Consider the following 18,344-nt stretch of genomic DNA (forward strand, 5'->3'; position numbering starts at 1 on the left):
CTAAGGGATTAGCGCCCCATAAACTGTCCGCTTGTAAGTCATCACTTCAGATTTTGCTTTGTAGGAACTCAAGGTAGAGACCTCATCCCTTATAAAATAGTGTTCCCCTTGTCTCATCTACTCTTTCTGTCTCCTCCTCCTGCTTTTTTCATAGTGTTTATCCCCACCATGTGTAGCATCTGGTGCCATATATATATATAGGCATATATATATTTACTTGTCTGTTTTCTCCACCCCTCCCCACCCTACCGTGGAATATAAGCTATTTGAACCCACTGCATTTAACAGCACCTGACAAATAATAGGTCTCAAGCATTACTTTCATGAATAAATTAAAGTCTAATTTCTATGCTTCTGAAGAGGATTACAATCATAGGAATAAATATGAGATAATTTAACTGCTTACTTCTGTACTATTCCTTATTATTTATTGACTGATTCAATATTGAATGACAGTTGTTAGATCTCTGAAAGCAGAATGCCATTAATTATAATTGTTTTTACTTTTCCAGGTTTTGCTCAAGCAAACCAGTTTAACTATGGAGTTGATAATGCCGAGTTGGGAAACAGCGTGCAATTAGTTTCTTCTTTCCAATCAATTGCATGTGATGTAGAAAAAGATTCAAGTCATTCAACTCACATTACATGCTATACTAGGTATGTTTTAAAGTATCTTTAATAACGTCATTTTCATCCTATCAGAATCACAGTTATGCACAGTAGTATTATAATATTTTTATCACTCTGCTATTATAATAATATTTTTTTGATTATCAGCTATTTTTGATTTCATGATATTTAGGCTACTTTATACCTTTATTATATTCCATTATAATGTTTCCACATATTGGGGTGATAAAATATATTTAATGTCCTTTCTTGGGTTATTACAGCTATTATCATTATTGATCTCTTTTAGAAGATAAATGGCTACTATTAAATTGTAATGATGCTCCCCAAAATATCAAAATTATGCCTTCCTGTCTGGTTTGATTAATTTTGTTCAAAATCTTGACATGTCATTAAGATTAAAGATGATTGTTTTATATAGTGACATTTCAAGTTCTTTGCTATCAGCCCAAATTGATGTTTGTTATTAGCAACTTAGGGAAGCAGTTAATCATTTTACATTGCAGCTTTCAATATTGAAACAGGTAGCAGATAGTCCAGAGGATTTCATCTGCATTTGGCTTGTTGGCTGTTTTTCAGCAGCAAAAGCTTACTTAGGGGAAACTTGACTGACTAAAGCTTTTTAAAAACCAAAGCATAAAATAACTGTACCAAGGTGGTATGTTACTATTTTAAATGATTGTTATTACATTTGTTGTTACTGCATTGCTTCTCCTTTGCGGTAAGCACCAGTGCACATAGGCAGAATAAGCTTTTGCCTGAGGTCCATGATGTTAGAATTTGCAGTACGGAGTTCAGGATGGAGATCATCTTTCCACAATATGGAATGGAATGTAACTGCACATCAATTAGAATTTTAGACACTTTCTTTTTCAAAAAATGACGTGTAGTCTGGGGCAGTATTTTTCGTTAATACTATACATTAAATAAAAGAGTTATTGCATTCCTTATGTGTGTCATTTGCCTTCCAGAGCAATGCCAGAAGATTCCTACACTGTTAGAGTCAGTGTGGATGGGGTTCCTATTACAGAAAATAATACCTGCAAAGGTCACGTCAACAGCTGGGCATGCAGCTTCAATGTATGTGGGATCTCCTCTTTAACTTACATATAATTGATCTGGTGCTTTCTTTCTTGCAGAACTGGGTTTTTATTTTTAAGTTTTACAGATTGGTATCTATTTCCACATTTAAAATATAGTAGCATGTAGCTAAGGATAATTCCACTCAGTTTTAATTATCTTCTATAGTAATAGAATCTCTTTTATTATTTCTGATTTATTTCCCCCTTCTTTAAATTAATTTTATTAATGAATTAAACTTTATGCTTCCAAATTATTTTGTAGTTCACACTATTTTTTCTCTTTCTCCGTTTCTATTCTTAGTTTGATTCTCCCTTTTCCTATTTTCATCAGACTCACCTTCATTTTAAATAGAAACACAACTATCTTTCCTTTCTCCATTAAATGTTTCTCTTCTTTTACCACTTTAAAGTGTGAAAGAATAAGTCTGAAGTCATTCTTAGCCTCACATTTCAAAATTTATCTCTTTTCTTGGCAGTATGAAAAATCTGGGGATGTGGGCATCTTTCTTTTAGGTTATCCCTGAGAATGGAGAGACACCTGACATTTATTGAGAATCTACTTTGTGCTACCTTATTTTGCTTGTATTGGTTTTGTATCCATGCATCCTTTTCTCCATCACCAACCTCCCTCCTCCAAAACACTTCAATTATTTAAAAATGCTACCCATGCTTCTGTACTTGTCTGATTTTTGTGGTGCCCTTGTATTTCTGCAGATGGACTCTTTTTTGGTCTATTTCTAGCTCATTTGTTTTCTCCTACACTTTTTAGATGTAGATTTTGATCTGCAGGTATCTCAGTTACTGAGGAATCTTTATATACCCATCAGCTCTGCTCTTTACCTATTCAGTGTTAATTTTTTTTTCAATTGTAGTGTTTTTCCATTTTGCAGTAATTATTTCTCATTTTGCCTTTTGATAAGAAGTTCAGATATATTTACTTGGATAATAATAGTCAATAAGTAATATAGTATTGACTATGTGCCAGGTGGTCTTCTAAGTATTTTTGATTATTAACTCTTGACTCTCACAAAATCCTATAACTGTGTACTAATATTATTATCTATATTTTATGGATGATACAACTGAGGCACTTAGAAATTACATTACTCATCTAAAGTCATGCAGCTTGGGGGTGGTAGATCTCAAATTTAAATTCGAACAGCCTTACTCCAGAATCTGGGCTCTTAACCATGGTTCCCTCTGCTTCATACATGTACTTGGGTATCTCTAACAGGTGTGTGTTAGTTTCCTATTTGCTGCCGTAAAAAATTACCACAAATTTAGTGGCTTGCAAGAACGCAGATTTATTACCTTACAGCTCTGGAGGTTAGAAGTCCGATGTGGGTCTCAATGGTCTAAAATCATAGTGTTGGGAGGTCTGTGTTCCTTCAGGAGGCTCTAGGGGAATCTGTTTTCTTGCCTCTTCCAGCTTCTAGAGGTTGCCCTCATTCCTTGGCTCATGGTCCCTTCCTCTGCCGAGTCTTTATCACATTGCATCACTCTGACCTTGCTTCTGTTGTCACGTCTCCTCTGACAGACTGTTCTTCTGTCTCCCTCTTCCATTTATAACGACTCTTGTGATTACATCGGGCCCACAAAGATAATCCAGGATAATCTCTCTATTTTTACGTCAGTTCATTAGCAAACTTAATTCCGTTGGCAACCATCTGCCATGTAACCTAACGTATTCACAGGTGCCAGAGATTAGGGGCATGGACATGTTTGGGAGGGCCGTTAGTCTGTCTACTGCAAAGCGTTACAGTTTCCATCACACTGGTGGCCGCACTGGGATTCTGCTCTCTTCCAGTTCCCATTTGATGTCATGGTTCTTAAGAATTATACCTGCATTGCTCTAGAAAATTATCATTAGCTTAGTTACTAAAACTTACTTTGATGGACTTTTTCCAAGTTTTGCTTCTGTGTTTTTGAAATATGCTGTGTTATTTTTTCTTCATGGGCTTACCCAAAAGTAGGCTTTCTTTAATTTTATTCCACCAAATTCCTAAAAGTCTTTACCAGAGAGCCTTATTACTATGGTTTGACTTACACTGATAACAGAAGAATGACTGAATTTTAAAATTCTAGGCTAGAAACATTTTGAAGTCAAAGAGGATTTTTAGGGGATAAGGAAGAGATCTTGAATAATCAGAATAATATTCTAAACTTTATTTCTTCAAAAAGGAATATTTTGACAGTCATATTATGGATGTTGTTTAATTATAAATAATGTAAGAAGCAGAGATATTCCATAAAACTAGGAACAAAATAGAGATAAGACTGCTTATCGACAGTATTATTTTACAGGCAAAAAGTTTCAGAACCCCAACAATAAGGAGCATCACACCTTTATCTGGAACTCCAGGTCTGTTATATGACAGCTGAAATATCTTTTTGGTTTGTGGTAATTAATTAATTTACTTTCTAGTATATAAAATTATTATAATGCCTTAAAATTTATAAATAACATTTTTCTGATTATACAATAATTCCCAATATTTTTTAAAAATAATTTTTAATGGCTGCATCTGAAGCTACTATAATATACTTAACTTTCCCCCATTGGACATTTAGCTGACTTCCAGTATTCATTATAATAACCAAAATTATATGAGTTTATAATCCCTAAAGGAATATGTAAGAATGCCCTTTTCTGTAACCTTGACAGTTCTAGGTACTAACTTTTTTCGAGTATTTATATGAAAAATATAGTAGTTTTTTCTAATTTTTCCTTTTTTTTTTTTTTTTTTTTTTTTTTTTTTTTTTTTTTTGTGAGGAGATCAGCCCTGAGCTAACATCCGCCAATCCTCCTCCTTTTTTTTTTTTTTTGCTGAGGAAGACGGCCCTGGGCTAACATCGGTGCCTATCTTCCTCCACTTTATATGGGACGCCGCCACAGCATGGCTTACCAAGTAGTGCGTCGGTGCGCGCCCGGGATCCGAACCAGCGAACCCCGGGCCGCCGCAGCGGAGCGCGCGCACTTAACCGCTTGCGCCACCGGGCCGGCCCCACTAATTTTTCCTTTTATATAATTAAATTTATTTTATATTTATTAACTGTTACTGAGCAATGGGCTCACTCTGCTTGCCACAGTCTGAGCCAATTAATTGCAACAAGTTAGAGATCAAGAAAGGAAGTATTTATTCCATTAGCCGGCATAATTGGAAGGTGGTAGGCTAATGTCTCAAAAAAACATCTTAGAGAGTTACAGAAAGCTGAGGCAGTTACATAGGGAAAATGAGTGGTGAGGAGAGGTCCCGGGGATGTTGGTCTCCAGGAGTGACAGGTTCCAGGTATCACATTGTTCCATTCTTCTGTCAGCTGTGATGGATAGGTTGAAGGTGTGTTTCCCACCTTAGGTTGTTCCTGGAGACAAACTCATAGAACAAAGTTTTAATTTATCAAGTTATAGGGGAGTACATACGTAAGCAGAGGCCATAAATCAGAAAAGCATGTGAATTATTTTAGAGTATGTGCAGAGCAGCAAGGAGTCACATAGAGGAGGGGCTGGGGTCGTTTACAGTTTCAAGATGGCACTACTAATGTCTCTAAGTACTTATGTTTCTAATGTCAATTACATAACCACTTGTATTTCTTCTTTTTCTAATAAATTATCTAATATAAGAATTCTTTATATTTTACAGATAGTAACCATTTATATGTCACATGTGTGGGAAATATTTTTTGAATTTATCATTTGTTTTTAAAATTTATTGGTGGCTTTTCTGTGATTCAGACACTTGTAATTTTTATTATAAAATCTACATATCTTAACCTTTGTTAATTCTTCCTTCATTTTTATGCTGTAGAAGACCCCACCATCCTGATGATATAAATATTGTATAAATTTTCACTTATTTTTCAAGAGATTTTATGGTTTTCTATTTTATATTTAATTTTTAATTCACTTAGGATTTGTTTTATTTTTGGTATAAAGTAGATATCTTATTTAATTTTTTCAAATAAATCACCCATGACCCAAGCAATATTTATTGAATAATTTATTGAATAATAATGAAAATGAAAACCCTTTTTAATCTATAAATACTTATAAATACCTCTTTACTACTATAAATATTCACTCATGTTTTATTGCATTTGCTAAAACTTTCAGAATAATGCTAAACAATAGTAGTAAACATGAGATACTAGATGCTGGTTTTATTAGGGAAACCTCCAATGTTTTGGTATTAAGTGTATGGGTGTATGGGTGGATAATCTTACATAGAACTTTGTGTTTGTGTGTTTTTAGGTACATTAATAACAATCCAAGGCAGAATCTTCACCGATGTCTATGGAAGTAATACTGCAGTAAGCTCAAATGGGAAAAATGTTAGGATTTTGAGGTAAATTTTTGATGTAGAAACATATTCTTATAACGCCTAGATGGGGATATGACATTCCAAAAATAATGGGTCCAATGATATTAAAAACCACTACAATGTGGTAGGATTAACCAGTGTTTTTTCAGCCATATTTCAGGTAGAAAAGTAGACTGTTGGATGATTCATTGACATGGAAGCAATGGCCGATACGCCTTTCTTTTTTGCTTTAACATAGTTCCTTCTTTTTCTATGATGGATTTTATTGATAGAAGGCACATAAAGGCAAGTCCAATAGTAATTGAGTTAAAGTCGCAGAATTCTGTTACTGGGGAACTTTGTTACTTAATCTAACTGCCTCATTCTGCACATAAAACAAAACAAAACAAAACAAAACAAAAATCTCTGAAGCCTGGAGGTCCAAAGCTTAGTCAAGATTGGAGAACCCAAGTCTCCTAACATGCAGTTTGGCACTTTTTCTCCTACACTGTGGTGTAGAGAGAGTGCTGAAACTAAAAGTGGTCAATAACTCATTAACAGGCTATAATTTGAGTCCTGGTGCCTCCATTTACCAGCTGTGGACAGATGGTAACATTGGCCAGTTAACCTAACATCAAAAAATAATTGTCCACATTTTCGACAGGAAACTATCATTGTCACTAGAGTTCTCTTCCTATATAGCATAGGTGGGGTTATCTCAGTCCTGCCTTAAAGACAGAAAGCCCTGTTCATTTCCTACAGAAGGAAGTACAGAATCAGTATCATGGCTCTCAAGATGATTCATGCTTATTGAATACATGGATAAAATGGATAAATGGATAAATTAAATAATACTTCACACAGCACACACACACATACATATCCATATATAATTTTGTAAAACATGCAATTTGAAGGCTTTACCAAATGAAATAAAGTTGATTTATCTGGCATTCTATAAGGTAGAACTCTCAATTAAATCACATTTGCATGAATCTAAAATATTCTGGTATTGTTCATATTGATTCCTTATATATAAGAAAAGAACTACTAAATAGGGAAATAAATCTTTAACATATTTTATAGACAGTTTAGCATAAATAAAGATTTTATCTGCTAACATATAGTTGAGTGTTATGAATGGTTTATATTTCCAATTCTTAGATGGGGTTTTCTAAGTCATCCTTTCTCATGACGATGCCAGGAAATAGAAAGTTTAACTTTCAAAAAGAGATTCCCTTTTTTTTCCTCACTGTAGCTGAAATTACTTATGTTAAATATGAAGGAATGGATGGAAATTATTTCATAAAATCGAAGAATCACAGTCAGAAGGGACCTCAGAGGTCAGGCTACCCAGCCCTTACACTCTGGAAACCCTGAGATACTATATACAAATACAGAAAAAAATTTCACACACCTATTAATGGGAGGAAGGAAGGCCTTAGAGCTGCATTTATCTCATTTCTACCACATTAGTTGTGCCACTGGGGCCCCCATGGCATTTCACTGTGCCTGAATTCCCTTAGCAGGGAGCAATGAGCCAAGTGCTGGGCAGGAAGTAGGGGACCCCAGTGCTCAGGCTGCTTCTGCTTCTCACAAGTCTTGTCCATTCGGCCAAATCTCCAAATTCAGACCAGATACAAACTGTAGAGGACATGCAAATGACCAAAGGACCTAGTGCCTACTAAGGAGCTTTTGTTCTGAAAGATCAGATGAGAAAAATTTTAAAATGTATGTATTTAAAGCCCAATAGGGTAGTATAACCATATATAGGCAAACCTGGAGCACTGTGGGGGTTGCTGGGTGGGTTAAGAGCATACACTGGGGCCAGACTCGCTGGGTTTGAATTCCTGCTCTACCCCTTACTGGCCACAGGCCTGGGCAAGCCACTTAACCTCCCTGCCTCAGTCTCTTCATCTGTAAAGTGGAAGGATGATAGTTACTAACCCATACAATGGTTGTTAAGGATTAAACATAGTAAGTGCCTGTAAGTGTTAACTGCTCAGTTTATTATTTAGGTGCAATGAGGCGGGAGAATGAGGTTAGAAGGAGAATATGAATCCATAAATCTCTATAATGGGTCATTAATTCCGTTTACTTTCTTTACAAACCTAATGTAATGGTCACATGAAAGGATTTGTTTGTAAAACTATATTAAGTTCAAAGTTTTCTGTGAACAGTAGTCCTTATTTTTTATGGTTAAGGTTGGTATTGGGTCTTATTTGAGTCTGGGATTTGCTGTCACAGAACCTTGGTGGTTTATTCTGGTGTTGAATAGAATACAATATCAGTCAGTCACCTGCCTGCCTCCCGTGGCATCAGGTTCTGTCAGCCTTAAAGCAGAAGGTCGACCTGATCAGCTGGAGAAATGCACAGGCAGATGTTGTCTCTGCAGCCACCCTGCCCCTTCTCGGCTTCTTAGTCCCATTTCAGCGGCACTGATGCTATTAGATATTCTTTTCATCCTGAATACTCTGCGGGGCCTCTGCTGTGGACCTTGTTTAATTCCTATAGTACGAAACTTACTACAAAATTATGTTTCGTATTTGAATTAATTGAACTGCAGATGGAAGAGTCCCCATTATCTGTTTCTACGTTTTCTTTTCCCGTAGTTCTTATCACTTTCCAGCACACAAAATACGTTATGATTATCATGTGTATTATCAGACATCGCAGTTAGAATGTCAGTCCCACAAGGGCAGGGATCTTTGTTTTGTTCACTGATGTGTTCCAGTACCTAGAGCAAGGACTGCAACATAATAGGTGGTCAGTATATGTTTGTTGAATGAATGAGTGATGGATAATAAGTGATTGAGAGAAAAAATATAAGGTGGTGGTGAGCTTGGTGGGAGGAGAGCATTTTGAAACAATTTATTGAACATAAATTGATCTTTCTAATAAAATATTTATACAGAGTTTATATTGGAGGAATGCCCTGTGAGCTTCTTATACCACAATCTGATAATTTGTAAGTAATTCACATAATTTTCTTTAGAAAAATAAATAGTAGATATAAACATACTAAGTTTAAATGTAATTTCTAGTAATACTGCCTTGCTGAATGCTTTGTAATATAGTATAAATTATAATATTTTATGTAGTAAATTAGCAAGAATTTATATAGTTAGATGTTACCTGATATCCCCCGTTATCTCCAGTATAGTCTGATATGAACTGTTATTTAGATTATTATGAGAAAGAAGTTTTGAGAAATGATTGTTTCACTTGGTAGTATTTTCAACTCTTTAAAAGGAATATCATCAGAGATAGCCAAATTAATTACAAAATATTTAATTGTGAAATGAAGTTTTGTTCAAATATCTTCAACCAAGGCTGGGAAATATTTTCATTTCACAGAAATTTTTGTTGTAGTAACAGTTTCTATCCTGAAACATAGTCTCAAATTGATAAGATGTTTTTAAGGGAAATACCATATTTTAAAACTTTAGTGTCAATATAAACTTTGAAATTAACATATATATTTTGTTAGGTATGGTCTAAAACTAGATCATCCAAACGGCGACTCAGGTTCCATGATTTGTAAGACGACTGGAACTTATGTTGGTAAATGTCAATCATCGTTCTTCATAATTCTCAGAAATACCTGACTCTATTTCTTTGTTTTGTATTCTCCTAGACCTCCCCTGCACCCTCCGCCCTTTTTTTAAAAAATTAGCATTTCCTCTTTACCTTGGCTTTTTTTCAGTTTCATGTAAGCATGTGTGAATTATTTCCTTCCTAAGATTTACATTTAAGGTAAGCTTCTTCGAATTTCTTTTTTCTTCTTCTGTCATCCAGAAGATTCCATTACTAATTTAGCCATTTTCACTGTAGCCTTAATTTTACTCTTTTCTCCTTGCTCTATGTATTCCAGGCACATAAATCTTTTAGTTCTTGAATGAACTTCGCTCCCTTCTGTCTCAGAGCCTTTGCAAGGTTCCCATCCTGAGAATTTCAGAAAATATGTCATGGCTTCAGAAAAGCCTTCCCTGATCCCCTGCCTTACATTCTCCAAGTTCCTTCTCCTTTTCCTTGATAGCTTTATCACAGGTTGTAGTTCTCTGTGTCATTACTCTTGACTGACTGTATTCTCCACTAGACAATATGCTCTGTTAGGAGAAGAGCGAACTGTGTGCTCACCCTTATCTCTTAACCCCTAGCAGAGTGTCTCAGCCAACTAAATAGCTGTTGAATGAACGAAAGAAATTTGAGGGCAATATGGTTACATATATGTTCTTTTATTATTCTTCATTCATTATTATATTTTGTCAGGTTTTTCTGGTAATAACCTTGAGACATCTGATTATGTATATTTAAAAATAGTGGGTACTTTAAGATAGTTCAGTTGTCATTTCTTTGAGGATTAATAGATGGTTGTATAATTACAGTTTTAATTTCAAATTTCTTTTCTTTGCTTTTAAATCATCTTTATAATATCTAGTTATTGTTCTCCTGTGATCGGGAATTTAATTGATTGTGTATTTTAATTAATTCCAGGTCATCACAATGTCAGCTTCATCTTGGATAGTGATTACGGAAGGTAGGTCGTTTTGTAAATAATAATTTTCGTTATTGATTCAACTGGGTAAATAAAACAGAAGTGTATATTTACTTTGTGCTGTGGATCCAGAGATTTAAAAATTAATCACTTTCTTCCCCAAATTAACATTTAAGGGATCTATAACTCCCTTTTACTCATAATTTGTGCCTCAGACATAGTCTTTCAACTGTTAGGAAATTGAGCATTATCTAAAACAAATTAAAAAAATCTTTGATTATGATACTGAAAAGTGTTACTTTATGTTTTGTAGCTCTTCTGATTTAATTGTAATTCTTTTGATAACTAATTCAATTTTGATTTGAACTAACGTAGGAATAAATAAAACCCCACGGTTAATATTACCTGATAAAGACATTCTTTTAAGTATCAAGACATATAGAGTTGTGAAAGATGGTAGTTACAGCTTTCAATTGTCCATCTTAATACCAATATTAATAACTTGTGTTTATGATTTTTAATAAAACTAGAACTCATTTCCAGATATCCTACATCAGTAGGAAAGACATCGTACATTGATGAATGTATAGAAATACAAAATATGCAAATCTTAATGCATGTTGCAAACTTCATATTATAGATAATATTTATAATGAACATTAAGTGGCAGGCACAGTGCTAAGCGCTTTACATATATTATCTACTTTACACTCCCAAAGAACCCATAAATTGAGTGTTATCATCCACCCCATGTTGCACACTGGGAAAAATGAGATTTAGGGATGTTAAATGAGTTGCCCAAGGATATTCAGCCAGTAGGAAGCAGTGCTAGTATGTGAACCCACACAGTCTAACTCCAGTGCCTGAGCGTTTCATTCCAGTTCTGTGCCATGACTGATGGAGAGTTTCAGCCACAGAACCACATCTCATCACTACTTAACATCCTGACCCAGAATTCGCTAATGGAGGGCTCACCTCACTCCTGAGCACATTTGTGTATGTGTGGGGGGCATTTGTTGGCTGTCACAGTAATGGGGGCATGCTAATGGCTTTTTGTAGAAAGGGCCATGATGTGCCAAACATAAATGAATTGTTCTGCCCAAAATGTCATAGCATCTCCCGTTGAGAAAATGAGTCAGTTGACAGAAATCCAAATAGATCACATTATTTAGCTGTCCAATACTAATATAGCTGTAGTAGATCAACAGTAGGCTAGGTCTATTGATTACTTTTTTGTCTCTGAAGAGAGACTCAATGATTAGAAGTCTGAAAAGAATGGCACTACTGCCATCAAAGTAGGTGTTATTCCTGGTCAGTGTTCACAGACTGCAAGAGAAAGATGAAATCTGGTCTCTGCATGCATGGATCTGCAACTAAGTTGGTGAGACCAAATCTCTTATCATTGTATTGAGAGATCATCTAGTTCTAGACACCTAGAGGCAATAGGTTTATAGCAAAGTGATGCCTGGGCTGGACACTTTATTATAGACCAATATAAACTGGACACAAACCATGAAGAATATTATAATTCAAGGGCAAACCAGAGTGGATGATACATAAATAATGCTAAGATTCACCTTTGTGATTTACTTGGGGCAAATAACTTGGAGTCCTATGACTTAACTGTTATTCTCTGCAAGGACATGACCTACTTACATATAACTTGATAAGACAGGGCAATAGGATTTTATTGAAAATATTAGAAAATCATGTTAGAAGCAACAGTTATTGAGTTTTAAATGATTTCCTGAACTATATATGGTTCTTTTATGCTATCAAAGTCATTCTTACGAAGGTGAGAAAAATGAATTCTTAGTTCTGAGTCAATATGAAAGGTATAAATTGCCAAATCTATCATATATCTCTCAGAGAAATAATTACCCAAAAATAGAAGATTTGAGTGATCAAGCTTGAATGTGATTAAGTATACATAAATTAATATGCCCCAAAACTTTCAATTTTAAAAAGCCAGGAAATTTGCATATAATATAGGCAAAACTACTGCATAAAATTGTTGATTCTGTGATCTTGACTTATAATTCCTTTTTTTAAAGTCAATGGCTGTCCTTTTGTATTAATGTCTCAGAATTGATGAAATTGTGTTTCTCTATAAAACATGTTTAGGAATTTAAGATAACTGTTAAAAATATGATTTTTACTACTTAAAAGCCTAGTTTTAAGATTACGTGACAGGCGCTGGCCCCGTGGCTTAGCGGTTAAGTGCGCACGCTCCGCTGCTGGTGGCCCAGGTTCGGATCCCAGGCGCGCACCGACACACCGCTTGTCCGGCCATGCTGAGGCAGTGTCCCACATACAGCTATGACATGCAACTATCTACTGGGCTTTGGGGAGAAAAAGGGAAAACAAAGGAGGAGGATTGGCATGGATGTTAGCTCAGGGCTGATCTTCCTCACCAAAAAAAAAAAAAAAAGTTTACATAAAACATTTTAAAAATGTCAAATCATTTTATAAATTATAAAATCCATATTTTGCAAATTTCAGGAGCATTCTTGAATATCAGATGAGCCAATTAAAGACCATTGTGGCACCCATTCTATACTTCTTTTAATAGCCAACCACCTCTCCTCTGTTACCCCAAGTTCAAACAACGGCTGTTCCAAACTGATAAGGTTCAGATGAAGCTGCCTTAATTGAGAAATGCCTCATCATTATCAGTGAATTAGTGAAAATCACTTCATTGTCATACCAAGTAAATTACATTCAAATTTTATATCAGGAGGCAATTTTCCTACCAACTTAAGAAGCAGAGTTAATTTTTCAGATACAGGATCTGATCACAGACAATATTGCTGGAACTGGCGTTGTTTCACATCTATGGGAAATCACTGAAAGTCTTATAACGTAAAAAACATGTAATCCAGAATGAACTTCTTAAATAACTAAAATAAATAAATAAAATATTTCCAGGGACTCTTCAGTCTTCAAATGCACATTCTAATGTCTGGGTTAGATTCAAAGAGAGTTAACTGTTAGTCTCAACCACAAGATTTGCATTATCCTTTTAGATTCTAGCTCAGAGTGTTCTAATTGTGATGAACGGGTTTGAGTCTTCACATTTGAAAGACTCAAACTTTCTTAACTTTTCTAATTATGAATTTCATTGAGATAATTAAGGGAACAGCATTTGATTTCTAGGATCAGATTCTTTCCTTCCCAACCCTCCAAGCTGTGGAGGTGCAAATGTGTATCTATCAAAAAATATACATAGGCTCTGTGTTTATTAAGGATGACTTAACTCTGGTGGATTGTCGTTAACTTGCTCTCATCCATTTGCACTCTCACGCAGATTAGTGGCAGGACAGGAGAACCGTGCAGTACACAGGTTAGGAGCCAGGGCTCTTCACTTAAACTGCTGGTTCAGATGCCATTTCTGCCACTTGCTCTCTTTGTGATCTTGAGTAAGATAAGTAAATTCTCTGAGTTTTACCTACCTCATGGGGTTGATGTAAGGATTACATGGCACAATAAATTAAAAGATTTTAAAAAAATCTTAACTTAAAAGTTTAAAAATCTTAGCATGATACTTGATAGGTGTTCACTGATGTTAGTTATCGTGACACTAAATAGGTTATAAGAGAAGGGAGAGAGGGATGGTCAGCAGAAGAGCCAAGCCTTTATAAAAGGTAATCCCTCTGGTTTGTTATGGTAATATAAATTCTTACTTTATTGAGTTATAGTTTGCATATAATAAAATGCACATATTTTAAGTGTGCAGTTCAGTAAGTCGTGACAAATGTATATTTGTGTATTTGTATACTTCTATATTTGCATAACCAATAACTAAATCAAAATATAGAACATCATCTTCCCAAAAAGTTCTGTCCAGCTCCTTTGTAAATTATGGCATGATTTATATGACATGACATAGATTTATATTTATAATATAATTTATATTATAAAAGTATTATATTTTACTTTTAAAGTAAAAAAAAATAAACATTTTCCCAAAATAAAGTTCATGTTTAAAGTAAAAATTTTTGCTTTATTTTTAAACAGGAGTTTCCCACAAAAAATGGCATATTTTGTTTCTTCTCTGAATAAAATTTCAATGTTTCAAACATATGCAGGTATGCGACCTTTCTCTCACTCTGTGTGTGTGTGTGGGAGAGAGAGAGAGTGAACAGGAGAGATGTGTATACTTCATTTCATCAAATCAAAGACAATAATGACTTAAGGTGTACTATATTATTTTATGTACTTCTAGGAAGGAAAAATGCCTGAGATGGGGAGTCTAATAGGAAGCCTTGTCATTAAGCTAGGCCCCTGAAGACTATGTTCCTAGTGTCAGGTTGATTGGGAAATAAACTCATCACACTTAAAGAGACAGAAGGGAAACTTGCAGGTCTCAACTTTGGCTGTTGGTTAAGGGAGGAAAAAAAAAATCTCTGTTGTCACTTTAAACCACAAGCCAGTACTGTCTCCGATTTTTGCTCTCAGTATGGTCCAAAAGAATCCTCAAGGAGGTTATAATTTATTTTAATTTACGGAGGTCTCAGGTTGGTCGTACCTTTAGGAGAGTGTCAGAAACAAACACAAATCCTCCTGGAAGAACTGTACTTCCTTCTAGGTCACGAGTGATGGAATGGCACATTCAGATTTCAAAGATGTTCAATGTGGAAAAAAATGTGTGTCTTGGAATCAATCAAATATTATATATCCTGGATTTTTTTAAAAATGCATTTAATGTTAAACTCCCAGGTAAAAATACATAGAACTTTGATAAAACTAATAAGAATAAATTTTAATAAGAATCTACCATATGTCGTGCACTGGGCTCTTTTACCAATATACCTAAGACATTTATATGTAAAGCCACAAAAATTCCAATCATAGTTAATGTTTTACTATATGAGAAAAATATAAATATAAGATGTTGGCCCATAAATATAAGAAAGATTCATTTTTCGAGAGCATAGGGGAGAAGAGGCTGTTCTTTTGCCTTCCTGTGTCTTCTTTTGGAACCAAACACCTACCCTCAGCCCAGGTTTTCCTTACTCCCTGGATCCTCCCGTTACCCGTGTCTCTGTAGTACCAGTCACCACTGAAACCTGGTCCCCAGGAGATGTCAGTCTCTCTGAAAGCCATGTTTATTGTCCTCTTTGCAGGATTCCATCAGAGACAAAATAATAAAACACCTAATTCATTCATTTGGTAATCCAAAACCAACACTGTGCTAGGTGCTATGGCTAGGTAATTTGGAAAATTTAAAAAAATCAAGCATTTGGGTTTAGGTGTAATATTCATGACATTTTATTTCATGTACTTCCCCTCACCCTCCCCAGAGGTCACCACAATTTCACCTTCACAAGGAAGCACTCAAGGTGGCACCACGCTGACAATAAGGGGACGGTCTTTTGATCAGACAGATTTCCCAGTCAGAGTTCTAGTTGGAGGTATTTATCATGATTTTTAATATATTACTTTATAAGAATAAATCTTGCCTTTTCTTTAATGATTTATAAGAAGAATAATAGTCTTTTCTCAATTAATGTCTTAATTTGGAACTGGGTATTTTCACGTAGGCATTTGGTTCGGGGCTTGATGCTTTTCCCACTGCAGTTTTCCAATGAGGGCGACTCCTTGCAGCCTTCCATGTCCAGGACTTGGGCTCTGGTACCAAAGACATTGTGTGGTAGCTCCGTGGCTGCCATTGCCAAGTTCCTCACCACACTTAGAGACACATATACCCTCTATTTAATAAACTCTTAAATGCCCTTTTGAACTGTTGTTACTTCTCAATGGATTGGCTACTTATGGAGTAATTTGAAGTAGTATTTGGAGATACTCTCCTCATCTCTTCTCAGATACTGTGCTTTGTCTGGACATCAGTAATCACTGAGGATATTGGCCTTGGAAAGAGCATTAATTAATGTGTTATGTGTTTTCAAATGTTCATAGGGCTTAGTACTCACTTTATGCATCACTTTTATGTGTCTGGTCTAGATCTGTTCAGAGGTAGGGAGCTATGCAGCTCAAAAGGGATATTGGGGTGAATATGATAAGGGGATCTTCCTACTGAGGCATAGTGACCTAACTTACCTGGGTGGGCAGGGAACAGGATGTCTGCCCATGCAACTGGCACATACATTTTCTGATACAGTCTTCTACTCAGGTATTTTCTACCTTTAAGGAATCTGCTCAAAAGCCAGTCAAAATGTGATTTCAAGAAGAGAAATTAATATAAAGCAACCTCATCTAACATTTGTATAATATCTTTCCTATTCCTGTGAATCCTTGCTGGTTACCTGCATTAAAATTAAAACCCAGGCCATAAGATTTTTAAATTTCATATATATTATTCTGATGTTTTAAATATAAATATGTTTTAAGTATTAAAACCAGGGACATAAAATATTTTTAATTTATATAATGTGTTTTATGACCTGATGTTATGGTACAGTTGATATGCAAATATACCATGTTAATATTTTATTTTATGATATTCTATTGCTGTTAATGTGACTACTAGATTCAAGATTTTGAATCCTCAGTAATTTCTTGAAAATAGTGATTTGTTTACGTATCTTTCTTTTACTCCAAATAAAATGGGCTAACTTGGTTTAACATACCATTCAAATTACTGTTTTCTAGTTCAATTATGTTGCATCTACAAAGCATTCAAAATAGTGAAAGGTAGTGTTGAAGTATAAATTTTCCAGGCCACCAAACACAACTTGGCAAAGATGCCTTCCTCTACTTGCTATCCCTTGCCTCACTTTTTGTGGGCTGTGATTCCCATACGGTAAACACTTAATGAGGGATGACTTTACGTGAGGCACTGTGAGAGACTCATGGAAGTCTAAAACATAGTCTCTTCCCTCAAGTCTAATAGTGCTTATGTACAAGTATAATCATTCTCGTTTACACCCTTGTCTGTTTTGGTTTCAGTCTGCCTGTGAAAATACCATTTACAGATTATTATCCCTTTTATTTTCATTTGAAGAACTTGGACTAAACCACCATTTTTTTTTTTTTTTTTTTTTACTAAGAGGACTGGGATCATCTGCCTTTGCAAATTCTGAACATGATGCTGAATCACTCGGCAACTTTTCTACAAGGAACAAAATATAAGGCTTTACTTTGGACCCAGAAGTGAAATATTTGAGTGACATAGTTTTATCAGATTTTTTATTCTTTTTCTCATAAGTTGTGAAATCTTCTAACTCAGACTTGTGATGTTTTGTCAGGAAAATGTTGCCTTGTGGAAGTATGACAATGAATGAGTGATAAGATTTAATGGAGAACATGTAAAGGAAATGAAACCTCCCACCCCAGCTCTGCCTCTTGCTTCTGAAATTTTGTTTTAATTGAGAAAGTACTTCAATATAGGCTGATGTGATTTGCATTCTGAAGCTCAGTAGTAATAGTTCTGCACTTTGCTTCTTTATAGGTCAAGCCTGTGATATCTTGAATGTCACAGAAAACAGCATATGTTGCAAGACACCCCCTAAACCTGATATTCTCAGAACTGTATATCCAGGTAAGTTGTCAGAAAAGAGAGTGGCCATTTCTACATTTATGTAAGGAGAATATTATTGACGTATATCATTAGTGTTTTAATCCATTCCAGCTGCTATAACAGAATACATAGCCGGGTAGCTTATACACAACAAACATTTATATCTTACACTTCTGGAGGCTGGGAAGTCCAAGGTCATGGTACCAGCAGATTGCGTGTCTGGTGAAGACCTGCTTCCTCATAGATGGCACTTTCTCAGGGCTAGGGAGCTTCGTGGGGTCTCTTTTACAAGGACACTAATCCCATTCATGAAGGCTTCACTGTCATCACCTAGGCACCTCCCAAAGTCCCCATCT

At 35.3% G+C, this 18,344-nt stretch overlaps 1 protein-coding gene across 1 annotated transcript in view; it reads left to right on the plus strand.

The window, feature by feature from the left end:
* PKHD1L1 (PKHD1 like 1) overlaps positions 1–18,344 on the plus strand; it is a 166,194-nt gene that overhangs the window by 10,911 nt on the left and 136,939 nt on the right. The window contains 10 exon segments of the mRNA XM_058564477.1: positions 513–657; positions 1,602–1,710; positions 4,017–4,074; positions 5,962–6,055; positions 8,925–8,978; positions 9,501–9,574; positions 10,508–10,550; positions 14,526–14,596; positions 15,812–15,922; positions 17,920–18,009. Coding sequence (XP_058420460.1) covers positions 513–657; positions 1,602–1,710; positions 4,017–4,074; positions 5,962–6,055; positions 8,925–8,978; positions 9,501–9,574; positions 10,508–10,550; positions 14,526–14,596; positions 15,812–15,922; positions 17,920–18,009 — 849 coding nt within the window.

This window comes from Diceros bicornis, chromosome 21 (genome assembly GCF_020826845.1).
Source record: "Diceros bicornis minor isolate mBicDic1 chromosome 21, mDicBic1.mat.cur, whole genome shotgun sequence".
Taxonomy (NCBI): Eukaryota; Metazoa; Chordata; class Mammalia; order Perissodactyla; family Rhinocerotidae; genus Diceros; species Diceros bicornis.